The following is a 24,617-nucleotide window of genomic DNA, read 5'->3' as shown; positions in this document are numbered from 1 at the left end:
TACTGTTTAACGAATTGGATATCAACAGATAAATCATAATTATCCAGTAATTTGGAACATATAATTCTTATATCATCTTACGTGTGATCTGATCATCAGATAATAAAGTACCTACTGTATAACGAGTTAGATATCAACAGATAAATCATAATTATCCAGTAATTTGGAACTATCATAGATACAGAGGATATTACATGAGTGTCTTTTCATACTGAATTTATTAAACAAGTTGAAAAAAATAATGCGAGGCTCTGCCAAGCATTTTATCAATTTTATTAAACGTCAGTTAAATAAATTCAGTGTTGAAAGTCACAGACGTAATATTCTTTTTATCACATGTGAGCTTTTCTTGCCAAAACATAGAAAATATACTTTATTTAACTGTTATAAACAATTCAATTTGACCAATAAAAATTATCTCCAATACTTTAAACGACGTCGACATCAAAGCTTTATTACACAGGTGTATTATCAATTTATCAAATGGCTTTTTTTCACTTCCGCAACGACAAACATGTGATAAATATAGATTCTGACAATCATCTATTTGAGGTAATGGAATGGATAGGAATATAGACATTCTAGAACACCTTATGATCATACAAAGTAGTTAATATGTTAATATTATCATAAACAGTTGGGCGAAGTGTTTGAAAAAAGTACTTGGAACTGATTGCAGATGCCTTGTGCAGAGGAAAGCACTCATCTTGCTGTCTTAGATGCACTTCATTTTATGAAAATCCGTAAATTAGTAAGGAAATTATTCGCAAAATGGTACCTGAATTGAGACGTTTTCTCTGTGTGTACTGTATCCAAAGTCATGTGTGTTGGCCACCCTGTTGGACCTCTAGAGTAGAAATATCAAAGGGGATAACAGAATGTTTTATATAAAAATTTGAGATCATTTCATTTTGTACCCAATAATATTCCTGTTTGCTAAATATAGGGGCAATATTATATTCGAATTGCATGATTGTCAGTAGTCAAAACTGTTTGCTGAGGTTGAAAGTACCAAGGGCTCTCTTTAACAATTGACCAGTCAGTAGCACAAACTATGGACCCACAATTTATATAAAGCTTAAGTATAGAACAATGTAACAGTCTGAAGCGTTGCTCCATCAAATGCGAATGATTTTGTGGACTGTAACGAGTTTGTATATAATGCCATTCTTAACTAAGCTATGTTAACAGGAATTTTCTGATAAAAGAAAAACAATAAATTGCAGTTTTTTCACCATTTTCATCGGTAAGTTTTGCCAAGATTTCTGTTACATGTTCTTTTAGAGTGTAAACTTACTAACATCTCTCAGTGAAATATAACTGACATTGAAGTTTTTATATTTACATTTTTATACGCCTGTTTGAAAAACGGGACGTATTATGGGAACGCCCCTGGCGGGCGGGCGGGCGGCGTCCACAGACCTTGTCCAGAGCATATCTTCTACATGCATGAAGGGATTTTGATGAAACTTGGCACAGTTGTTCACCATCATGAGACGGAGTGTCGTGCGCAAGAACCAGGTCCCTAGGTCTAAGGTCAAGGTCACACTTAGAGGTCAAAGGTCAAATTCAAGAATGACTTTGTCCGGAGCATATCTTCTTCATGCATAGAGGGATTTTGATGAAAGTTGGCACAATTGTTCATCATCATGAGAAGGAGTGTCATGCGCAAGAACCAGGTCCCTAGGTCTAAGGTCAAGGTCACACTTAGAGGTCAAAAGATACAAGAATGAAAACTTTGTCCGGAGCATTTCTTCTTCATGCATAGAGGGATTTTGATATAACTTGGCACAAATGTTCACCACCATGAGGCGGAGTGTCATGCGCAAGAACCAGGTCTCTAGGTCAAAGGTCAAGGTCACACTTAGAGGTCAAAGGATACAAGAATGAAAACCTTGTCCGGAGCATGTCTTCTTCATGCATAGAGGGATTTTGATATAACTTGGCACAAATGTTCACCACCACGAGACGTAGTGTCATGCGCAAGAACCAGGTCCCTAGGTCTAAGGTCAAGGTCACACTTAGAGGCCAAAGGTCAGATACAAGAATGACTTTGTCCGAAGCATTTCTTCTTCATGCATGGAGGGATTTTGATGTAACTTGACACAATTATACACCATCATGAGATGAGGTGTCATGCGCAGTTCCCTTCTTTCGAATTTCTTCCCTTTGTTGTTACTATAAATAGCTTATATTGTAAGTTTTTCATTACTAGTCATAGGGAAAAATCGAGACCACTTTTCTGTAGTACAATATGCATGCTTCATCCAATTTTGAGGTGTATTTTGACCAGTCTCTACCTGGTAAAGATTTTTGTGAGGACTTAAATTTTTTTTTTTTATTTTTTTTTTTTTTTTTTTTTTTTAAGATTAACTTCCCTTAGTTGTTACTATAAATAACTTATATTGTAACTTTTTTATAATTGACCGTAGGGAAAAACCAAGACCACTTTTCTGTGGTACAACATAGATGTTACTTTCCAATTTTAGGTGTATTTTAAGGTATCTCTACCTGGTAAGGAGTTTTTTTGTGGACTTAGAAAAACAAAACACTTAGTTATTACTAAACAACCACAAAGTTAAAATTCCATTTGCAAATACAGGTGCTAGAGTAAAGAAATTTGCTGTGACAGGCGTATATTGTGACATTCTTGCACTCTTGTTAGTAGATGCCAAATGCCGATGACAGTAGTGTAATCCAAATTGAAACTTGGCCTTAAAAACATCATTCTGTGTAAGGTTTCCTCTTAGTTTGTTCAAACTGTTTTGCTGGGCAACCAGTGCTAAAAATAAAAAAACTTTTAAATGATTCATCTCACGAACCATGTAATTGATCTTCACCAAACTTCATCTGTAGCATAATTGTATCCCCATGGACCTCTCTCACATTTATTTAAATGCTGCTCGTATTGATGTTTAGAGACGTCCTAATTATGAGTGAAATTTTTAGGGAAATAGGTTGTTGTGCAGGACAAGAGCATTTTTCCTGGTAGAAATCAGTAATGCAATTAATGTACCAATTACGGTAATCAGATCCTCCTGGCTGAAATAATCTAGCAAGGCTGCCATAATGTCTTAGTTAATTGGCTGTCTATTACTGATTCCACATGTATCAACCATCTAAAAAAGGTGCCAGGGTGTTGCTATTAATATGCATATGACATAGTACAGACATCAGTTTCATCACAGTGTATAAGTGTCATAAATTGCAAGAGTAGTGAACTTATATGCAGGACGAGAAATCACAAGTTGTTCAGGACAAGTTTTCTCTGAAAGCAATTTTATACCCTGTTTATGATATAAGCATTGGTTGGTTTAAAGGCAATGAAAAGTACTCTGACAGACAGATATGTATGTTCCTATGGTCATTTTATATTTCGATTTTTTTAACATTGAAAAAATGGCAACTGAATATTAAGAAAGTAACATGGAAACCATTATATGGTAACTGTTTCTCTCTGCAGGCAGAGGATGTATCAACACCAAAGCAGGAAGCAAAGACTCCAGACACCGACGAAGAGGAAGAAGTCCCGCTGTTCAATCCAAATGCCTCGAGGGAGCTTCCTCAAGCATCTGATCAGACTACAGAGGCCATAGACTCTGCACTAAAAGACCTCACACCAAGGTATTCTTATTATCCCCTGGAAAAGGCCGAGGGAATAGTTTTGGCTTTGTCTTTCTGTGATTCCATCCTTTCATTCAGAGTCATAGTCTCATAGACAAGGTTTTGAGTGTTTTAAGAAAAATTGTAAAGTATTAAATGCTATAGGGAATGCCACCCTGCAAATTTCAGGAAGACAAGGTTTATGGCCCTATTTACTTATATAATATGTACATGGTGCTTTTATTCCATTTTCTGTCTGTCTTGAGCCATATCTAAGACATTGTTTGTAGTATTTCAATGAAACAAGGTAGAAATGTTAACTGCGATAGGGAAATGCAGCTCTGAATGTTTCAGCTTGGTTGCCACATGACAGCAATACTTTTGGCCAGTTTTACTTGCATGTATATAGTACTTCCTATTATATAGTAGAGAGAATTTTTATGCCCCCGAAGGGAGGCATATAGTTTTTGAACCGTCTGTAGGTCTGTCGGTCTGTCGGTCTGTCAGTCTGTCAGTCTGTCCCCAATTTTCGTGTCCAGTCCATATCTTTGTCATCGATGGATGGATTTTCAAATAACTTGGCATGAATGTGTACCACAGTAAGACGACGTGTCGCGCGCAAGACCCAGGTCCGTAGCTCAAAGGTCAAGGTCACACTTAGACATTAAAGGATAGTGCATTGATGGGCGTGTCCGGTCCATATCTTTGTCATCGATAGATGGATTTTCAAATAACTTGGCTTGAATGTGTACCACAGTAAGACGACGTGTTGCGCGCAAGACCCAGGTCTGTAGCTCAAAGGTCAAGGTCACACTTAGACATTAAAGGATAGTGCATTGATGGACGTGTCCGGTCCATATCTTTGTCATCGATGGATGGATTTTCAAATAACGTGGCATGAATGTGTACCACAGTAAGACGACGTGTCGCGTGCAAGACCCAGGTCCGTAGCTCAAAGGTCAAGGTCACACTTGGACATTAAAGGATAGTGCATTGATGGGCGTGTCCGGTCCATATCTTTGTCATCGATGGATGGATTTTCAAATTACTTGGCATGAATGTGTACCACAGTAAGACAACGTGTTGCGCGCAAGACCCAGGTCCGTAGCTCAAAGGTCAAGGTCACACTTAGACGTTAAAGGTCATTTTTCATGATAGTGCATTGATGGGCGTGTCCGGTCCATATCTTTGTCATTCATGCATGGATTTTAAAATAACTACGCACGAATGTGTGACACAGTAAGACGATGTGTCGCGCGCAAGACCCAGCTCCGTAGGTCAAAGGTCCTAAACTCTAACATCGGCCATAACTATTCATTCAAAGTGCCATCGGGGGCATGTGTCATCCTATGGAGACAGCTCTTGTTATGAACTAAATCACCACCACAATATACCAGACCAATTACGGCAAAGCGCCTAGCAGTACAAACGAACACGCACATGCCACAGCAAGTCCACTAACCCAATAAGATTAGTTTCGGTGCTGCTTTATATACAAGCCCGAATTGTACTACACAGTCGTACTGGTTCAACATTTGTATATATATATACTCAAATCTCTGTTTTCATGTATCACAAATCAGTAGTGACATTTTAGTCTTTTCCTATTATATATACAGTTGAATATCGTTAGCTCGATACTCCGGTTAGTACGATGTGTTTTAGTCGGTCCCAATTTTTCCCTATATATTTTAATGTAATTATTTATCATTATCTCGATATGATTAGCTCGATATTTTGTTTAGCTCGATGAGATTTTTCAGTCCCGTCAACTTATCTGTACTGTTTTTACACCTGGTTTCGTCGATATCATAGCTTGTCAAAAAACTAATGTTATGTGTAAGGTGTGAAAATCAACCAATTGTTGTCCGGCGATGTATTAATCATAATCAAGTTGGTTTGTGTGTTTGTGTTGTTTGTTATTTAATCTTTAATCCAATTTAAATATCAGGAAGTTTGCATTCAATTCCCAATAATTAGTCTTATAAAACAGCGTCCAATATAACAACAAAACTGTCTGACGGAGTAAAGATCTGCCATTTAGGGTTGTCAGTAACAATAGGCGTATTTAACTGGCAAATTTAGTTATCGAAGCACAGTCAAAATGACTACTCATCTAGGAACATTACCGCAACATTCAGACTTGTTTAGGGGAGGAATAAAAATGCTAATGTTAACACGTATTTTTTGAAAAATAAAAAAGTTGTATGTATGTATGTATGTACTATTTAAATAGGGTGTTTTATTTGTCAAAATTAAAATTGTATTTTCGTTTTATATTATTTCTTTCCCCTTTCAAACCCTTTGAAAATGCATTGGATATAATGACAATATAGACGTCCGACACAAGTACAAAGTAGTCCCAGATAGTCGATATCGTTACGGCGAACTTCAGATATGTCGATGAAATTTTTACAGTCCCTTGAATATTGAGGTAACGGTATTCGACTGTATATATTCCACCATCTGTCTTTCTGGAACCATATAATAATTTAAGACATGGTTAGAAAAAGTATTTCAATTAAACCTGTAATGCCAACTGATATAGACAAATACAGCCCTGCAAGTTTCAGTGAAAATGCTTAGAGAACACCAGAGTTTTGACCCTGAGCACTTAAATATAGTGTAATTGACAGTCTGTGCAAAAGACAGTGTTCACTCTCTTACTTGTGTCATTTTTATTGTGTTTACCGAACGTGGCCAGAATATTCATTGGCGTAATATCTCAACTGAGTTTGATAACCATCTGGATTGTCCTAGTGGTATTGAAGTTATGGATCGTGATTTACTAAAAATGGTAAAAATTGAAGTGCTCTCTTGAGTAGTTCATACCTAATGTTCACCAAACCTAGTGACAATGCTAATGGGCATAATATCTCGGCCAAGTTTGATATGCAACTGACAACTGCAAAATTTGACTGCGCCCTTTCTCGAACTTGAACTGTTTTGATCCAGTGTTCACAAAACTGTGTCACAATACTCATGGGCATAACGTCTTGGCCAAGTTTGATAACAGTCCAGAGAGTTATAGTTTCTCTGGAGTTTTTGCACTTGATTTACTAAAATTGTGAAAACCGGAAGTGTCTTTTGACTTTAGTAGTTCTCATGGGCCTATTATATCTCAGACAAAATCAGTAACAAGCCAGATACTCCCAGTCAGTCTTGAGTTATGACCCTTGAATTACTTAAATTGTGAAAATTTGCAGTGTCGTCTTAATAACTTAAGTAGGTTATCTGCAATGTCCACCAAACTTAAAATATGTATGGGCATATTATCCTAGCCAAGTCTGATAACCAGCCAGATAGTTTTTATGGATCTGAAGTTATGGTACTTGTATAAATCAAAATTGAGAAAATTTATGGGTAATCTGGACAGTACGTAGAGTATTTAAAAGTCAAAGGTAATTTGCTGTAACAGGCATATGACAGTTCGGTATACTGTTTGCTTTTTGTGCCCCCCATGAGTGGTAGGGGCATATAGATTTGCTCTTGTCCGTTTGTCCGTCCGTCCATCCTCCGTCCGTCCGTCCGTCCTAATCCGAGAATGTTGTGTCGCGCGTAGCTCCAAAAGTATTTGACGTAGTCACAAAACTTTACAGGAATGTTAGTCAGCATATGTAGTTTTGCACCTGGGGTTTCGCATCCGGATTCATTCAGTCGTGTAGGAGTTATGGCCCCTGACTTATTTTGTTTTTGAAGTTTTTTCATTACACAAGACCTGACTTCTTGTCCCGACTTACTCACAAAAAAAAAAGTTGTGAAACATGTATGTTAAAATGTACTTGACCTAGAATCATAAAACATTAGAGGATTGTTTTATAGCCTGTGAAGTGTTCTCTTTAGGATTTTACTCAGCTAGGCCAGAGTTATGGCTGACTAAGTGAAAAATACACATAAAGTTCTTAAAAGTTTGTGTTGCAAACATCTTAAAAATTATTTAACCTGAGTCATAAAACCATGTTACAGTGGCAGAAGGTGGGGGCACCTGTGTCCTATGGACACACATCTAGTTGAATTCCTTGTTTACCTAAGGTTGCCAATACTTCTTGTTATATTTATACCAGAGAAGCTGGGCCTGGAACAATAAAAGTATATATTAAGAGTATCTACATTATTTCAATCTTGATAGACTTACTGCAGAACTTAGAGATGGTCTGCACGTGAAATGTTGTAAATGATCTTGGTCATGTTACATCATCTTCTCAAACAGACAACTAACCACAGTTTTATGACAAGTTTATGTGCAAAATTATGTTTCGACTGTTACTGTAATTCACAAATCCTGATTGTATAGCTATAATAGGTATTTCAGGGAAACCTTTCCAGACTAAGAGTTACAGTCATAATTAAGAGAGCAAGACATGAACGAACAGATAGGGAAAATGAATGCTCAGTATATAACAAAAGTCTGTATCCACTGTTGGTGTTAATGTATGTTTTTGATTACTCTCTTGACATATGATAAACTAAGATATATTTGCTGCTTGTTTATTTGCAGATGGCGCAACTGGATAATACGTGGTATATTTACGTGGGTTATGATTGGTGGATTTGGGCTAATCATCTATCTCGGACCACTGGCATTATGCACCATGGTAATACATTATTTACATTACAGATAAAAAATAGTCAAAAACAGCATAGAATTGGCCCATTATAAAAATTTGTTTGTGGGCATTTCTTGTTTTGCTTGTATTGAATCAGCAACATACAAAGAAATTACATGTAATTTTTTTCCCGATATCAAAAGGAACATTGGCAGCTAAAGTGGTAGGAAATTGGATAACTGAAAATGTCGGAGGGCAGGGATAAAAAAAATATATTGAAAGTGGCTGTTTGTCTGGCAAAACGTTCTTATTGGACTGAAATTATTTAAGTAACATTATCAATATATGCATTAATTAGTATAAACATTTAACAGAAAAACAGCAATATAAGCATATAACATATTTACAGCAGTAGAAACAAATAAGAGATGTACATATGCATTTTTTGTGCCCCCACCAAACCCCTAATTGTTTTTAAAAAGTTGGGTGGAGGGTACTTAAGAGTTGCTGTTGTTTGTATAGTTATGTTTTGGTCAATATGTAGTTTTGTTGACCAGCTGGAAAGTAGTTAAGACCTTGGGTGTACTGTGGACAATGTACTCTTGTCAATACTACTTCCAGTCAGGTCAGCAAAACTATTTACAACATACTCAGTTGTTACATTGAAACCTCATACTTCAATATTTTCCATATTGACATGCAAAATTCATATCCGGTACCATGTCATTTGAATGCACTTGCTGTTGTAAGATGAACACAGTCTGAAGGATCAAATATTTGTCCTTCATAAGTATTAACCAGTATTGAATATCATCTTCGTTTCCAAAACCCCTGTACAGACAAGCGTTACAATGGTTTGATCCAGCAACTGAGAAAGACGCTGTCTTAGTTACGACGAAATCAGTTAAAATGTTTCCCAAACCGTGTTCCAACAAGCATTCCAAGGACTGACATCTAAATCCAGTCCTCCCTTCTTAAAGACAGACAGTCTGCCTACTATGCTCATAAGTTGGCAGTTACTTGCGGAGAACAGGTTTGTACTGGTACAGAATCCAGAAACATCAGTTAGGTAAACTGCTAGCCATTACATAACTGAAATATTGTTGAAAGATGGCATTAAACCCAGAAACAGACATACTAGATACATTAGGTTAAATACACCTGATGAAGATTTTCTATATTTGAAGCAAATATCTAAAAGTGAAATGTGCTAGTAATGAGATATTGCAATGGATCTTGGTGAGTAGGTACTTTATTAGGACAAGAAAGTTGGGTTATAGTTTTGATCAATATCACTGTTATGTCAAGGTCACTGTTACTTAAAATAGAAAATGTTTGAAAATCCTTTGTTTTTTGTGGAATTTCCAAGTCTCCTGTTTGAGTTTATATTTCTGTGCTATATTTCAGATAATGTTGCTGCAGATCAAATGTTTCCATGAGATCATCACAATTGGTTATGTTGTTTACAAGTCGTACGAGCTTCCATGGTTTCGTACCCTCAGCTGGTACTTTCTGTTTGCTTCAAATTATTACTTCTACGGTGAAAGTTTGATTGATCACTTCGGTCTTTTACTGCACAGAGCTGTAAGTACGACCTACACTTGTATGTTATGTGTAGTTTGTAGATCTTGCTTTCTTTTCAGTATCTGCTTTCTTCTTAATGTTACTACCTGGTTAGGTTGTATAAAGACATTTTATTGTATGAAAGGAACATGATGTATTTAGTTCTTAGAATTAATGCCCTCAGTGTATAGACCCAGTAGGCATAAAATGTTTTAACTATTTGTTGGTCTGCATACGCAGGAGAGTGGTTAATCTTTAGCCTGCTGGTGGCAAGTGATTTTGCCTTTGCAACCAGTACAGACCAAGATCAGCCTGCATACACAACTTGCAAGCTGATCTTGGTCTGCACTGTTTACTATTCAGTCAGTTAATCTTCAGTGAACACCCCTTTGAATAATAAATGGAATGCCCAAAATGAATGATGGACATGCCCATTTTAGAAATTTAGAAGGTTAAAGGTTAAGCGGCTATGAGAACACAAGTTAACATTCTATTCATTAAGTTGACTTTGTGTGGTTAAAATGAACAAAGGAAATAAGATATGAGTAGCACATGACTCATAGGTGAGCAAATTATGTAAGCTGGCAACTTTTTCGTGTCTACTTGGCTCCTTATACAGTTCCAGTTCAGTTTAAATGAAACTTAGTGTACAGCGTCAGCTTGAAGTGACCATGAGCATATTGTCGGAACTTTCTTTTTTGATTATTTTCCTTGAAATTTGGCCAGTTTTGCACATGAAAATATCACAACCACATCAGTCTGTACCTTGTATGCTTCAGTCCTCTTAACAGTTTCCTTCCAATTCAGATGAAACTTAGTATACGTCATCAAATTGTTATAGGGAGCATCTTTTCCTGATATTTTTTCTGTAGTTAGCCTCTTTTTTTATATGAACCTTGAAACAAGACATATTTAAGGGTCATCCATGGTGTAAGCAAGGCTAGCAGCAACCACTAAAGTTACCCTCGGTGTTAACTTGAGCTGTTCCTATCCAAGGATTACCAGACTTGGTTATATTGCTTATGGGTATAATATCTTGGCCAGTTTCATTTGTCAGACTTTCTAATATTATACTTTGTGAAACATTTTTAGCTCGACTATTCGAAGAATAGTCTAGCTATTCTACTCACCCTGGCGTCGGCGTCGGCGTCACACCTTGGTTAAGTTTTTGTATGCAAGTACATACAGCCATCAATTAAAGGCATATAGCTTTGAAACTTATTTTTTCTTTTTCTAGGTCAATTACCAACCTCTCTGGGTCAAGTCCCATAACTCTGACATGTATTTTGAGCAAATTATGCCCCCTTTTGGACTTAGAAAATTTTGGTTAAAGTTTTACATGCAAGTTACTATCTCCAAAACTAATGCCGATATTGATTTGAAACTTCACATGTGTCTTCGGGGTTATAAAACTAGTTGATAGCAGCAAGTCCCATAACTCTGACCTTCATTTTGGCCAAATTATGCCCCCTTTTGGACTTAGAAAATTCTGGTTAAAGTTTTGCGTGCAAGTACATACAGCTATTTCTAAAAGGCATATAGATTTGAAACTTATTTTTTCTTTTTCTAGATCAATTATCAACCTCACTGGGTCAAGTCCCATAACTCTGACATGTATTTTGAGCAAATTATGCCCCCTTTTAGACTAAGAAAATTTTGGTTAATGTTTTACATGAAAGTTATTATCTCCAAAACTAATGCAGATATTGATTTGAAACTTCACATGTGTCTTCGGGGTTATAAAACTAGTTGATAGCAGCAAGTCCCATAACTCTGACCTTCATTTTGGCCAAATTATGCCCCCTTTTGGACTTTCTTGTTAAAGTTTTGCGTGCAAGTACATACAGCTATTTCTAAAAGGCATACAGATTTGAAACTTATTTTATCTTTTTCTAGATCAATTACTAACCTCACTGGATCAAGTCCCATAACTCTGACATGTATTTTGAGCAAATTATTCCCCTTTTTGGACTTAGAAAATCCTGGTTAAAGTTTTGCGTGCAAGTACATACAGCAATTACTAAAAGGCATATAGATTTGAAACTTATTTTTTCTTTTTCTAGATCAATTACCAACCTCACTGGGTCAAGTCCCATAACTCTGGCATGTATTTTGGGCAAATTATGCCCCCTTTTGGACTTTGAAAATTCTGGTTAAAGTTTTACATGCGAGTTTCTATCTCCAAAACTAATGCAGATATTGAATTGAAACTTCACATGTGCCTTCGGGGTTATAAAACTAGTTGATTGCAGTAAGTCCCATAACTGATATGCATTTTGGTCAAATTATGCCCCCTTTTGAACTTAAAACTCTTTTGATATTTAACCTTTTTGGGTAATATTTTCCTGCTTCTGGGACAATATTTCGAATAGTCGAGCTTGGCTGTCTTACGGACAGCTCTTGTTAGCAGAAGGGGTGTGTGTATTCTGTCAGAAATTTTGAAGGGCCTGGTGTCATATAATGTTGACTTCATTTTGGTAGTAATATATACCTCGAGTGTTTCAAAGTTTACAAGCAGATTCTTGAATACATTTTCTCTAAAAAGTTATTGTTGTTCAAAATGTCTACCTTTATATTATCTTGGGATATGTATATCTGTGGCTTAATTGGATTTAGACTCGACAGGCTGAATATTTCAGTGAAAGGAAATCTTCTGAATTCTAAAATCTGACACAATCTTGTGTATTCTTAGGGAATATATTGAATTATTCATTGCTGATTCTTAGCTTAAACAAGTAAAATTACAAATTGGGATTGAATATTGATCTGAAGGTCTTCTAGAATTCTAGTTGAACTTCAGCTTTGGTGATTTGTTATTTTTGAAACTTGGGGCCCTTAATGCAGGTATGTTCCAGGTTTTTAATGAAAGCAAAGTTCAGTGGTATTACAACGTTAGAATATAACTAACTACAACCTTCAAGGGTTGTTTGATAACTTGTAAGCAATATCTGATATTTTGACATCTACATGTATGAGGTTTTAAATTTATGGTATGTAAACATTGTAAAGATTCTAAGGTGGTAAATTCTTGATTTGTTAGAATTGAAAGCATATATGCGAAACATACATTAAACTATAACACCTCATATATGCTCTTTTTCTGTCATGCATATGTAGTTATTAACAAATCAGTTTAAAAGAGGACTTTTTTTATCAAATGAATATATTGTATGTTAGATGGATGCTAAGTTTGTAATGGTGACCCTTATCTTACTATTGTTTGTTTGTCCAGCTCCAGGTTCAAGACCACCAATTCTTTTTCCATATACTAACTTGATATAACATTCTGACATGTACTGACTTCCCAAAGTCAAAACATTTATACCTTCCCTCTTATGTTGCAAATGTTATCAAATTGCGTAATCAGATAACAGCATACTTTGGTAGAAAGGGTTTAATCTGAAGAAAAATATCACTTCTTCGGTTTGTTTATATAACTGTGAAAAAATCAGATTGGACTGAGCATAACATTATTTCCAAGTATAGATTCATGTACTTTTATGAATTAGTGGTGTCTAACCTACACTACCCATCTTGTTTTGAGGACCTGTGCCACTCCTCATTTTGAGGAACTAGGGCTTTTTCATCAGCAACAGCTCTTAAAAACTTGTTCCTTACTGTCAATAATATGTTACACTTTCTCTCATATGCTTAAACATTGTAAAAGTCTTATCCTGTTTAACTCAACATGTTTATATTATATGCTAGGTATTTTATTAAATTATTATATAGGCCAAAGTTTTTAGTTTAGGCAGAGTATTTTATGAGGAACCTAGTCAGTGTTGGTGTATTTATATCTTTTTATATCTCATTCTGAGTCATTGTAAACCCACTCAGTTTCATTGTATTTATTTGTTCCATACCTTCCATGTATTTATGTTTGTCTATATCTAGTATTGTAAAGTTGTTAGCCAAGATTATTTGTCTGTTTTATGATGTATGGCATGCTTGCAGTCAGAACAAAATGTAAGTTCTTCTCTTTCTTATCCTGCAGGGTTAGAAATCAAAGATGGCTACCATTAACTCTATATCTGAAGTCTGAAAGTCTGTTAATTATGCTGTGTAAAACTTCTTGCATACACTCACAGGCTTTGCAATTTTTGAAACATTTTAAAGATTTTTTCAGTTCTCTTATTAAACATGCAAAGTTTTGTTTTATCATGATGTCAATACCTGACACATAGAGCATGCTGATATGAGTTAATTCTGTCTGGTGGGAAAGATTTCTGACCCTGTTCTGCAGAGCACATTATTATACAGGAACTTCTTTATGTTGTCACACTATATTCTCTAGAAAGTCAGGAAAAGAAAACAGCATTTTCCTATCATCTGTTATAGAAGATTAAGGATTTACACTCTTCATTAAAAACCTCTAGGAAATTGTCAGAAGTATCATTTAGTATGCTGCCCAGTGGATAGAACTCTAAACTAGGATTATTTATTTTACAGTGTTGAGTTCAAGTTTCTGTGAGATCACTGTTTCCTTGTTATGTGCCAATTTTGAAAAAATCAACATATTATGTGGTCATGTGTGTGCATCCATCTGTCTGTCCATCCATCATCCTTCGTTTTAAGAGCGTAACTTGATAACCATTCAGTGTACTGATATTGACTTTAAACTTGGGAATATTGGTAAGTGGCAATGAGATGGTGGGCAGAGCACATGAACCAGGTTGATGGGTCAGATGTCAAGGTCACAGATGGAGCTCAAAGGTCAAAGTTGTCTGTCATATTTTGTGTCTAGAGCATAACTTTATAATCATTCAAGCTATTGATTTCAGACTAGGCATATAGATAGATGATGTTGAGACAAAATGCTGAGTGCATGAACTTGATTGATAGATCAAAGATCAAGGTCAGGTCAAAGATCAAGGTCACAAATTGGGTTTAAATGTCAAGTTTGTCCTTTGTCTTTTTTGTCCAAAACCGTCCAGGGTATTGACTTTAAACTTGGTATATAGGTTGGTGGCGATAAGACAAGTTGAGCATTACAACAATCCACATTGCTCACTGCCATGTTACACATACTACCTCCGACATACACACTTAAAACAATTTCTTTAAATTTTACTTTCTCCTCCTTCAGATATAGAACTTCAAGCATATATTGTCCCTCTTTGCTGGGTTCATGTTCATTTTTGGTTTGGCTTTGTGAGAATAGGTAGAGCTATTTTTTCTTACTCAAGCATCCCACCTGTTGAAAATTTTGCATGCAAGTAACCATAGCAGATGTTGGATGAAAATTCACTCCAGGCTTCCTACCCAGTAAATTTACTTGCTTAAGAAAGTTAGTTAAGTCTGTGTTGAACTCCATATAAAGAATATCGGATTTAAAATTCACACATGGCTTTCCCTTCAATCAAACATATTTACATAACCAAGGTTTCTTCATTGGTTTTAAGCTTGACTATTCTACCAATAGTGAGAGCTTTTCTAGTCAGCTGGATGTTGGTGTCTCCATCACACTTTAGTTTAAGTCATATCTCAGTATTTAAACCATGGCATATATTGGATTGAAACTTAATACAAGGCTTCTTAGTCCCAAACCTACTGAAACAACCAAGTTTAAATTTAATAATATTCATATTATGGACCTTCTCTCGATGTAGAAAAGTCGCCTAAAATTCTGCATGCAAATATCTAGCAGTTTCTCGGTAACAACTAAATGTATTGGTTTCAAATTGCACGCAGTGCTTTTGAAATCATGAACTCTATTGGAATAACCAAGTTAGGTAACATATGATTGAATTTCATTCAAATTATGTCCTTTTTTTTCTTAGAAAATTTGGTTAGAGTTTTGTGAGCAACTAGCAATTAAGATGTATCTCAGTAGCAATTACATGGCTTCCCAGTTATCACACTTACTAAAACAACAGATGTAGATTTTACTTAATGTGTAAAATATGGCCGTTTTTCTACTTCAGAATATTTCTTAAAGTTTTGCATGCAAAAATCAAACTATATCTCAGTAACTGCTAAATTTGGATTGAAACTTCACACAATGCATCCTTCTTATCATACTTACATACATACCCAAGCTTAAGAGAAATCCTGTTTGAAATAGAAATTTTATATTATTGCCCTTGTGTTTTGTTTAAGTTTTACACATAAGTTACAGTCGCCTTAATAAAACTTAAATTTGTATTAAATTGTTTTAAAATAACTTGGTGATCTTGCCAGGCCGAGTTTGAGCTGTTGAATAGTCATGCTCTTGTTTAATATAATCATTATAAGATACACTGTAGAAATTGTTTGTGATGGTTCTTGTTAGGTATTTTTTTTAAATAATAGCAAACTTATTTTGGTAAATTAAACAGGCATAACACAGATATAGATTGTTTTGTGTTTATTACATATGAAAGAATAATTTTGCTTGGCTTTTATTAGATCACCTTATAAGGTATCTAGCATCATTTATTTATGTACCAGTATCTGTGATCAGTACGTGTTAGAAGGGAAACACAGTTATTAAAAATGCATCGTGTATTGTCACATGTGACTGTGCACATGCTTTCCATATAAAGGTTTTTAGTATTCTTAATAATGCCAGACACAAATTTAATTCCTTAATAGTTTAGTTCAAGTGACTGTACAAAACCAGTTTGTTATATTTAAAAAAAAAATGCTTGTAGTACTGAATATACAGATTTTGTCTAAATTATACCAGATTCTAGTACTGAATACAAAGACTTTGTCAGAAATACGTCAGATTCTAGTACTGAATGTACAGATTTTGTCTGAAATATGCCTGGGTCTTGTACTGAATATACAAATTTTGTCAGAAGTATGCCATGTTCTAGTACTGAATGCACAGATTTTATCTGATATAAGTGAAATTCTATTTCTGAATGTATAGATACTGTCTGAGATGTATGCTGGTACAGAGTTTATCAGAAATATGCCTGGTTCTAGTACTGAATGCAAAGATTTTGTCTGAAATAAGTCAGATTCTAGTTCTGAATATATAGATAATACCTGAAATATGGAAGGTTCTAGTACTATATGCACAGATTTTGTCTTCATTTTGCCTGGTTATAAGTTCTGAATATATATCGATATTGTGTTAAATATGCCAGGTTTGAATGCATATATTTTGTCTGATATAAGTCAGATTATATTTCTGAATGTGTCAGGTTCTGGTACCAAAGTACACAGATTTTGTGATACATATACCCTGTTCTAAGTACTTAATATACAGAATTTGTTGGAATTTTGTAAGGTTCTAGTACTGAAGGCACAGACTTTGTCTGAAATATGTCATGTTCTAGTACTTAATATACAGATTTTGTCGGAATTATGTAAGGTTCTAGTACTGAAGGCACAGATTTTGTCTGAAATATGCAGGTCCTAGTACTTAATATACAGATTTTGTCGGAATTATGTAAGGTTCTAGTACTGAAGGCACAGATTTTGTCTGAAATATGTAAGGTTCTAGTACTGGATATACAGATTTTGTCGGAATTATGTAAGGTTCTAGTTACTGAAGGCACAGATTTTGTCTGAAATATGTCAGGTTCCAGTACTTAATATACAGATTTTGTCGGAATTATGTAAGGTTCTAGTACTGAAGGCACAGATTTTGTCTGAAATATGTCAGGTCCTAGTACTTAATATACAGATTTTGCGGAATTATGCCAGGTTCTAGTACTGAATGCACAGTTTCTTTCTGAAATATGCCATTAGTTTAATAAGATGGATTATAATATACTAGAAGGCACAAATCTGAATATTGTTTACATAACAGATTTTGTTGAAAAAGTCTAGTACAAGGGACAGATTTTTTCTGAAATATGTAAGGCTCTAGTACTTAATATACAGATTTTGTCTGAAATATGCCAGGTTCTAGTACTGAAGGCACAGATTTTTTCTGAAATATGTCAGGTTCTAGTACTGGATATACAGATTTTGTCTGAAATATGCCACTTTTTAGTATTAAATGCACAGTTCAGTCTGAAGTATGCCATAGTCAAAGATATCATAAACAACTAAGACAAAACTGAATATTTTTACATAAGTAGAGTTTTTAAAAAACTGTAAAGACAGATTTGATTCTGAATGTATAAAATAACAGATTAGTTATAATAAAGACATAACTTTTGATCATAATAAAGAAGATATATTTTATAGTTGAGTATTAAGATCCTTCCATCATACATGTGCCCACAGAGCAAGTTATAAATATGAGTTTCTGCAGTTTTGGTTATATGTATGACTTCCTTTTTCACAATATACCATTCTGTTTCTGTTGTAACTTTAGTGTAGCATCATTCTTTATACCAGACACTTCACTTATATACTACAGCAGGCACTAAATGGCCCAGCTTCTGATGTATTCAACTACCTGTTACCAGCACTAATTATTTCCACTTCACTTTTAGTCTGCAGCGGCAGCAAGTAGTCTGCCTTTGCGACCACTGAAGATCAAGATCAGCCTGCATGGTTTGCACTGTTCGCTATTCAGTTTGTAAATTTTCATTGAACACCCCTCGAATAGTAAATGGTACTGCCCAAATTGAATGATGGACCAGTCCATTTTAGAAATTTAGCAAGCTTAAGGTTAATATCAGTATGTCACTTTGACATAACATCCACACATTCTACACCCACACAGCTTATCTGATAATGTTCAGACATTTACAAAATAAAAAAAACATGTATATATATCTGGTTTATATTTGCATTCAGCCTTTGATTTTGTTCATTTTCAATATTGCACATTCTTTCGTATTGTTGATTCACAAGAAAACATTATCTAGGAAGTCTTATTCCCTTGTGTAATGTCTTACAATATAATTTAATGACATATAATTCCCAGTTGACACTCAGCCTTTAGAAGCAATTAAATGTGACTAAAGGCTAAATCACCAGTAGTCTTGCGCCCGTCATGTTTTGAGAATGCAGGAACTGCTAGTGAAGAAAGTGCTTTACTGTTTGTAGACTTACCCAGGCACTTGGTCCATGCAGCTTAATTTTTTTGTTGCAAACTTTTATGACATGCTGATTAAAGTAGTCAATATTTTATCTTATTTCACACAGAAAATGTGGGTAATTTTTAGTATGTAGTGGTTAAAACACTGGGATTAACTAATAGCCCATACTGGTTGGCTGATAAACCTGACACTAAATTGCATTTTTAGCTCACCTGAGCATGTGAGTTTTTGTGATCGCTCGATGTCCGGCGTCAGTCTGTCGTCTGTCTGTCAACATTTAGCTTGTGTATGTAATACAGGCTGTACTTTTCAGTTGATCTTCATGAAATTTTGTCAGAATGATTACCTTGATGAAATATAGGCCAAGTTCGAAAATGGGTCATCTGGGGGCAAAAACTAGGTCACTAGGTCAAATCAAAGAAAAACCTTGTGTATGCGATAGAGGCTGTATTTTTCAATTGATCTTCATGAATTTTGATCAGAATAATTACCTTGATAAAGTCTAGGCCAGATTTGAAAATGGGTTATCTAGGGTCAAAAACTAGGTCACTAGGTCAAATCAAAGAAAAACATTGTGTATGCGATAGAGGCTGTATTTTTCAACTGATCTTCATGAAATTTTGTCAGAATGATTGCATTGATGAAATCTAGGTCAAGTTCGAAAATGGGTTATGTGGGGTCAGAAACTAGGTCATATCAAAGAAAAACCTTGTGTATGCGATAGAAGCTGTATTTTTCAATTGATCTTCATGAATTTTGGTCAGAATGATTGCCTTGACGAATTCTAGATCAAATCTGAATATGGGCCATCTTGGGTCAAAAACTGGGCAACTAGGTCAAATCAAAGAAAAACCTTGTATATGCAATAAGAACTGCATTTTACACCGGATCTTCATGAAATTTGATCAGAATGTTTGTCTGGATGAAATTTAGAAGGAGTTTGAATATGGGTCATCTAGGGTCATAAACTAGGTCACCCGGTCAAATTAAAGAAAAAGATTGTGTACGCAATAGGGGCTACATTTTACACTGGATATTCATAAAATTTAGTGAGAATGATTTCCTTGATGAAATCTAGGTCAAGTTAGAATATGGGTCATCTAGGATTAAAAACTAGGTCACTAGGTTAAATCAAAGAAAAACCTTGTGTATGCAATAGAGACTGTATTTTTCAATTGATCTTCTTGAAATTTGGTCAGAATGATTGTCTTAATGAAATTAAGGTCAAGTTTGAATATGGGTCATCTCAGATCAAAAACTAGGTCGCTAGGACAAATCAAAGAAAAACGTTTTGTATGCAATAGAGGCTGTATTTTTCAATTGAGGTTGATGAAATTTGGTCAGAGTGACTGCCTTGATCAAATCTAGATCAAGGTGGAATGTAGGTCATCTTGGCTCAAAAACTAGGTCACTAGGTCAAATTGAAGAAAATATTTGTTTACATTAAGAGACCACATTTTTTGTCCAATCTTAAAGAAAATTGGTCAGAATATTTGTTTCCATTAAATCACTAGGTCAAACATGTTTACACAGTTAAGGTGTGTTTTTCAGGTGAGCGACCTAGGACCATCTTGGCCCTCTTGTTTTAGTAATGTTTTACTCACTTGTCAGATATTTCACAATTCTGCATTATCTCCAGCTTGTCAATTTCCAAAAGCTGCATTTGGAAAATGGGAAACCTGAAAGGGGTGCCTAAAATTTGTCTGCATCACAATTGATAAAATCTGCACAATAAAAATTGAAAATTTCATCAGAAAATGATACTGTTAATATTTTATATGTTGTTTACAGTGGCTTCATGAATATTTCTCTTTATTTACTCCTGATTGCTGAGTGTAGTTTTTGGTATGCTTACAGTCGATGTTGAGCTATACATTAAATCAGAAAATAACTGTTAAAGTGAATTGCTAATAAAATTTCATAGGTCTCACTTTAATGATGCCTGTACTTCTGTACTTGTCTTTTACCACTCTTTGCTGGATGACTGCTTGCCATATCGGAAGCACCAGAATTTACTTGGTATTTTGACAGTGAGTTTTTGTAAACAAAAATTCAGTGTCATCATAAATGCAGCAAGACTTAGTCTGCTTGCCAATTTTGACAAGACTTTCAGTAGTTGTAGGGCTTCAATGTAATTTAACACATTTAAATGCACAGCAACCGAAAACTGCTTTTATAAAACATTCACCGAAAACACACTATGTGCAGTAAGATGCGCATAATGATACTTTAAAGATTTGTCTCATATAATATATAAAAAAATATTTGACATAGGGCTATAAAACTATATAGAAATGGTAATCAGCATGTGAAGTTTTGCACCTGCATTTTTTGTTTTTTGTTTTTTTTTAGGAGGGGATTTTGCAAGTCTTAGGTAATGCCTTTGGCATAGTAAAAAGTATGCATGAAGGGCCTCAGAACATGTGCTATATTTATCTCAGAAAGAATTTTGTCTTGATTATGAATCTTTGTGGGAATGTTGTTCAGCATGTGAAGCTGTGCACCAGAGATTTTGTTCGGGATTTAACTCTCCTCCCTTCCTGCTCCACCCCCTTAGACCCTTCCCCTCATGGCCAAGTTTTCAGAAAGAAACTTAACATTTGAAGCGCTGATTTTATGTTTGTGCAGATGTTATCTTGCCAACCAGTATAAACTTAAACTTATGATAAGATTTTATTTGAAGTGGGTGATCATGATCAGCTTTGATTTATTGAAAGTATCTTCTGTTTCATGAAGTAGTTGAATGGTATCTGCAGTGTAATATTGATCAAATAAAATCTCTAATTAAATAAAAAAGATGTCAGTGGTATAAGCTGCTTAATGAAAAAGATACCGGCATCTCTTTTTGAAAGACATTGAATAATTATGTAGATAGAACAAAATTATCAGTTACTGTAAATGAGCCTCTTTTTTTTCAGGAGTTCATGCGACCGTTTGTGAATTACCATCGTATTATATCATTTTGCTTGTATGTGGCTGGCTTTGTCTCGTTTGTTATGAGCTTGAGAAAGAGGCACTACCTGAAACAGTTCACAATGGTAAGTATATACAGCTTTCCTTTGACAGTTCACAATATATATACAGCGTTCCTTAAACAGTATGTATATACAGCTTTCCTTAAACAATATGTATATTCAGCTTTCCTTAGACAGTTCACAATGTATATACAGCTTTCCTTAAACAGTATGTATATACAGCTTTCCGTAAACAGTTCACAATGGTATGTATATACAGCCTTCCTTAAACGGTTCACTATGGTACGTATATACAGCCTTCCTTAAATGGTTCACAATGGTATGTATATACAGCCTTCCTTAAACGGTTCACAATGGTACGTATATACAGCTTTCCTTAAATAGTTCACAATGGTACGTATATACAGCCTTCCTTAAATGGTTCACAATGGTACGTATATACAGCTTTACGTAAATGGTTCACAATGGTACGTATATACAGCCTTCCTTAAACGGTTCACAATGGTACGTATATACAGACTTCCTGAAACGGTTCACAATGGTACGTATATACAGCTTTCCTTAAACGGTTCACAATGGTACGTATATACAGCTTTCCTTAAACGGTTCACAATGGTACGTATATACAGCCTTCCTTAAACGGTTCACAATGGCATGTATATACAGCCTTCCTTAAACAGTTCACAATAGTACATATATACAGCCTTCCTTAAACGGTTCACAATGGTACGTATATACAGCCATCCTTAAACAGTTCACAATGGTACGTATATACAGCCTTCCTTAAACGGTTCACAATGGTACGTATACAGCTTTCCTTAAACAGTTCACAATGGTACGTATACAGCTTTCCTTAAATGGTTCACAATGGTACGTATATACAGACATCCTTAAACCGTTCACAATGGTACGTATATACAGCCTTCCTTAAATGGTTCACAATGGTACGTATATACAGCTTTCCGTAAACAGTTCACAATGGTACGTATATACAGCCTTCCTTAAACGGTTCACAATGGTACGTATATACAGCCATCCTTAAACGGTTCACAATGGTACGTATATACAGCCTTCCTTAAACGGTTTACAATGGTACGTATATACAGCCTTCCTTAAACGGTTCACAATGGTACGTATATAGCTTTCCTTAAATGGTTCACAATGGTATGTATATACAGCCTTCTATAAATGGTTCACAATGGTACGTATATACAGCCTTCCTTAAACAGTTCCCCTCATGGATGTGGGTTTGAGCCTCACTCGGGGCGTTGAATTCTTCATGTGAGGAAGCCATCCAGCTGGCTTTCGGAAGGTCGGTAGTTCTACCCAGGTGCCCTGCTCATGATGAAATAATGCACGGAGGGGCACCTGGGGTCTTCCTCCACCATCAAAGCTGGAAAGTCGCCATATGACCTATAATTGTGTCGATGTGACGTTAAACCCAACAAAATAAATAAATAAATCCTTAAACAGTTCACAATCAGTGATCAATATGATGGTCATCTTTTGTAAAGTGATTGTCCAGAATACTTTTACATATCAGTCTACATGTCATTTATGTTTAATAATTGTTCTGTCATAAGATAGGTGGTACCCGTATGGATATTTGTCAGAGTAGCTGCGATTGAGTTATAAAAGATTATACTTATCCCTCACTGAATTTCAGTTCCACCTCATCAGGGATCAGATTTTTTCATGTAAGGCAGCCATGCATTTAGCTTAATGATTGTCATTTGCTCTACTCAGGTATCATAGCATGCATAGAATAATACCTGAATAGACACCAGGGGTCTCACTCCACTACTGTCACATTGATTGTTAAGGTTGTGTAGGAGTCAGATCATGTGCTGATTTTTTTGTTTATTCACTGAAGTATGATATTATTGATTTCATTGTAAGTGTTGTTCATGTATTGATCTCCGCCTACAAGTCACATCTTCAATACAGTAATTAGTTTTCCAACTGATTTTACAACAGAAGTATGTGAAGGTATTCATGCCAGCTTTAACTCTCTGTTGAAATAAACTGATGCTATTCTACAGAGATACAGTTTCTCTGTTTGCTCTGTGCATTATTATATATTACTATGCCTCTGCCTGTCTGTCTATTTCCCTTTTTGTGCACCCCATCCCGTACTAATTTCTTGGGCACAGATTTGCCTTTGTCTGTGTCTAACTTTTGTGTTATGCATATCTCCAAAAGTATTTGACCAAGTCATCAAACCTCAGAAGTTTGTTATTCAGTATGGGGATGTTGTGTACCTGGGGTTTATGTTTGATTTCATCTTGCCAGCCCAAAGTTACCTGGTTTTGTTCTGTTATGAAAGACTGTGTATCTTTGAATTTTTTTATGAGTGTCAGTATTTTCAAATAGATAATTATGTGGTTGTTAAAATGGAGGGGCAGTTAGTCTTCTTGTGCAAAGATGTGGAAGAGGGAGAGTGATGTTATGTCGGTAGTTTGTACACCATTTTAACGGTAAAATGTTTTTCTTGGATTCAGGATAATGTTATATAACATGTACAGAGTAATCTGTACACTGAGTGTAAATATTTACATATTATATTTATCATGTGATTATGTCATGTGCTGATACAGGTGTTTATTTATGTTACAGTTTGGCTGGACCCATGTGACATTGCTACTGGTAGTGACCCAGTCTCATTTGATCATGCAGAACATCTTTGAAGGACTCATATGGTAATGTTCATATACTGCAACATTCTTACAATAGTCAGGCAAATAATGTCTTTTTAAAATATTATAAATGAGCCGTGCCATGAGAAAACCAACATAGTGGGTGTGCGACCAGCATGGATCCAGACCAGCCTGCGCATCCGCGCAGTCTGGTCAAGACCATGCTGTTCGCTTTTAAAGTCTCATTGCAATTGGGCTATTAAGCGAATCAGCATGGACCTGACCAGACTGCGCGGATGCGCAGGCTGGTCTGGATCCATGCTGGTCGCACACCCACTATGTTGGTTTTCTTATGGCGCGGCT

General features: G+C 35.5%; 1 protein-coding gene across 2 annotated transcripts in view; it reads left to right on the top strand.

Annotated features, from left to right (window-relative positions):
- The window catches only part of LOC123564181 (phosphatidate cytidylyltransferase, photoreceptor-specific-like), a 54,211-nt gene that overhangs the window by 8,203 nt on the left and 21,391 nt on the right, over nt 1-24,617 (top strand). For both annotated transcript variants that reach the window (XM_045357554.2, XM_053536830.1), the window contains exons 2-6: nt 3,464-3,624; nt 8,102-8,198; nt 9,558-9,734; nt 21,562-21,681; nt 24,235-24,317. In XM_045357554.2, coding sequence (XP_045213489.1) covers nt 3,464-3,624; nt 8,102-8,198; nt 9,558-9,734; nt 21,562-21,681; nt 24,235-24,317 — 638 coding nt within the window. The remainder of the gene's footprint in view (nt 1-3,463; nt 3,625-8,101; nt 8,199-9,557; nt 9,735-21,561; nt 21,682-24,234; nt 24,318-24,617) is intronic.

This window comes from Mercenaria mercenaria, chromosome 2 (assembly GCF_021730395.1).
Source record: "Mercenaria mercenaria strain notata chromosome 2, MADL_Memer_1, whole genome shotgun sequence".
Classification (NCBI taxonomy): domain Eukaryota; kingdom Metazoa; phylum Mollusca; class Bivalvia; order Venerida; family Veneridae; genus Mercenaria; species Mercenaria mercenaria.
The sequence above is the reverse complement of the archived record's forward strand: the minus strand, read 5'-3'. Positions and strand labels throughout refer to the sequence as shown.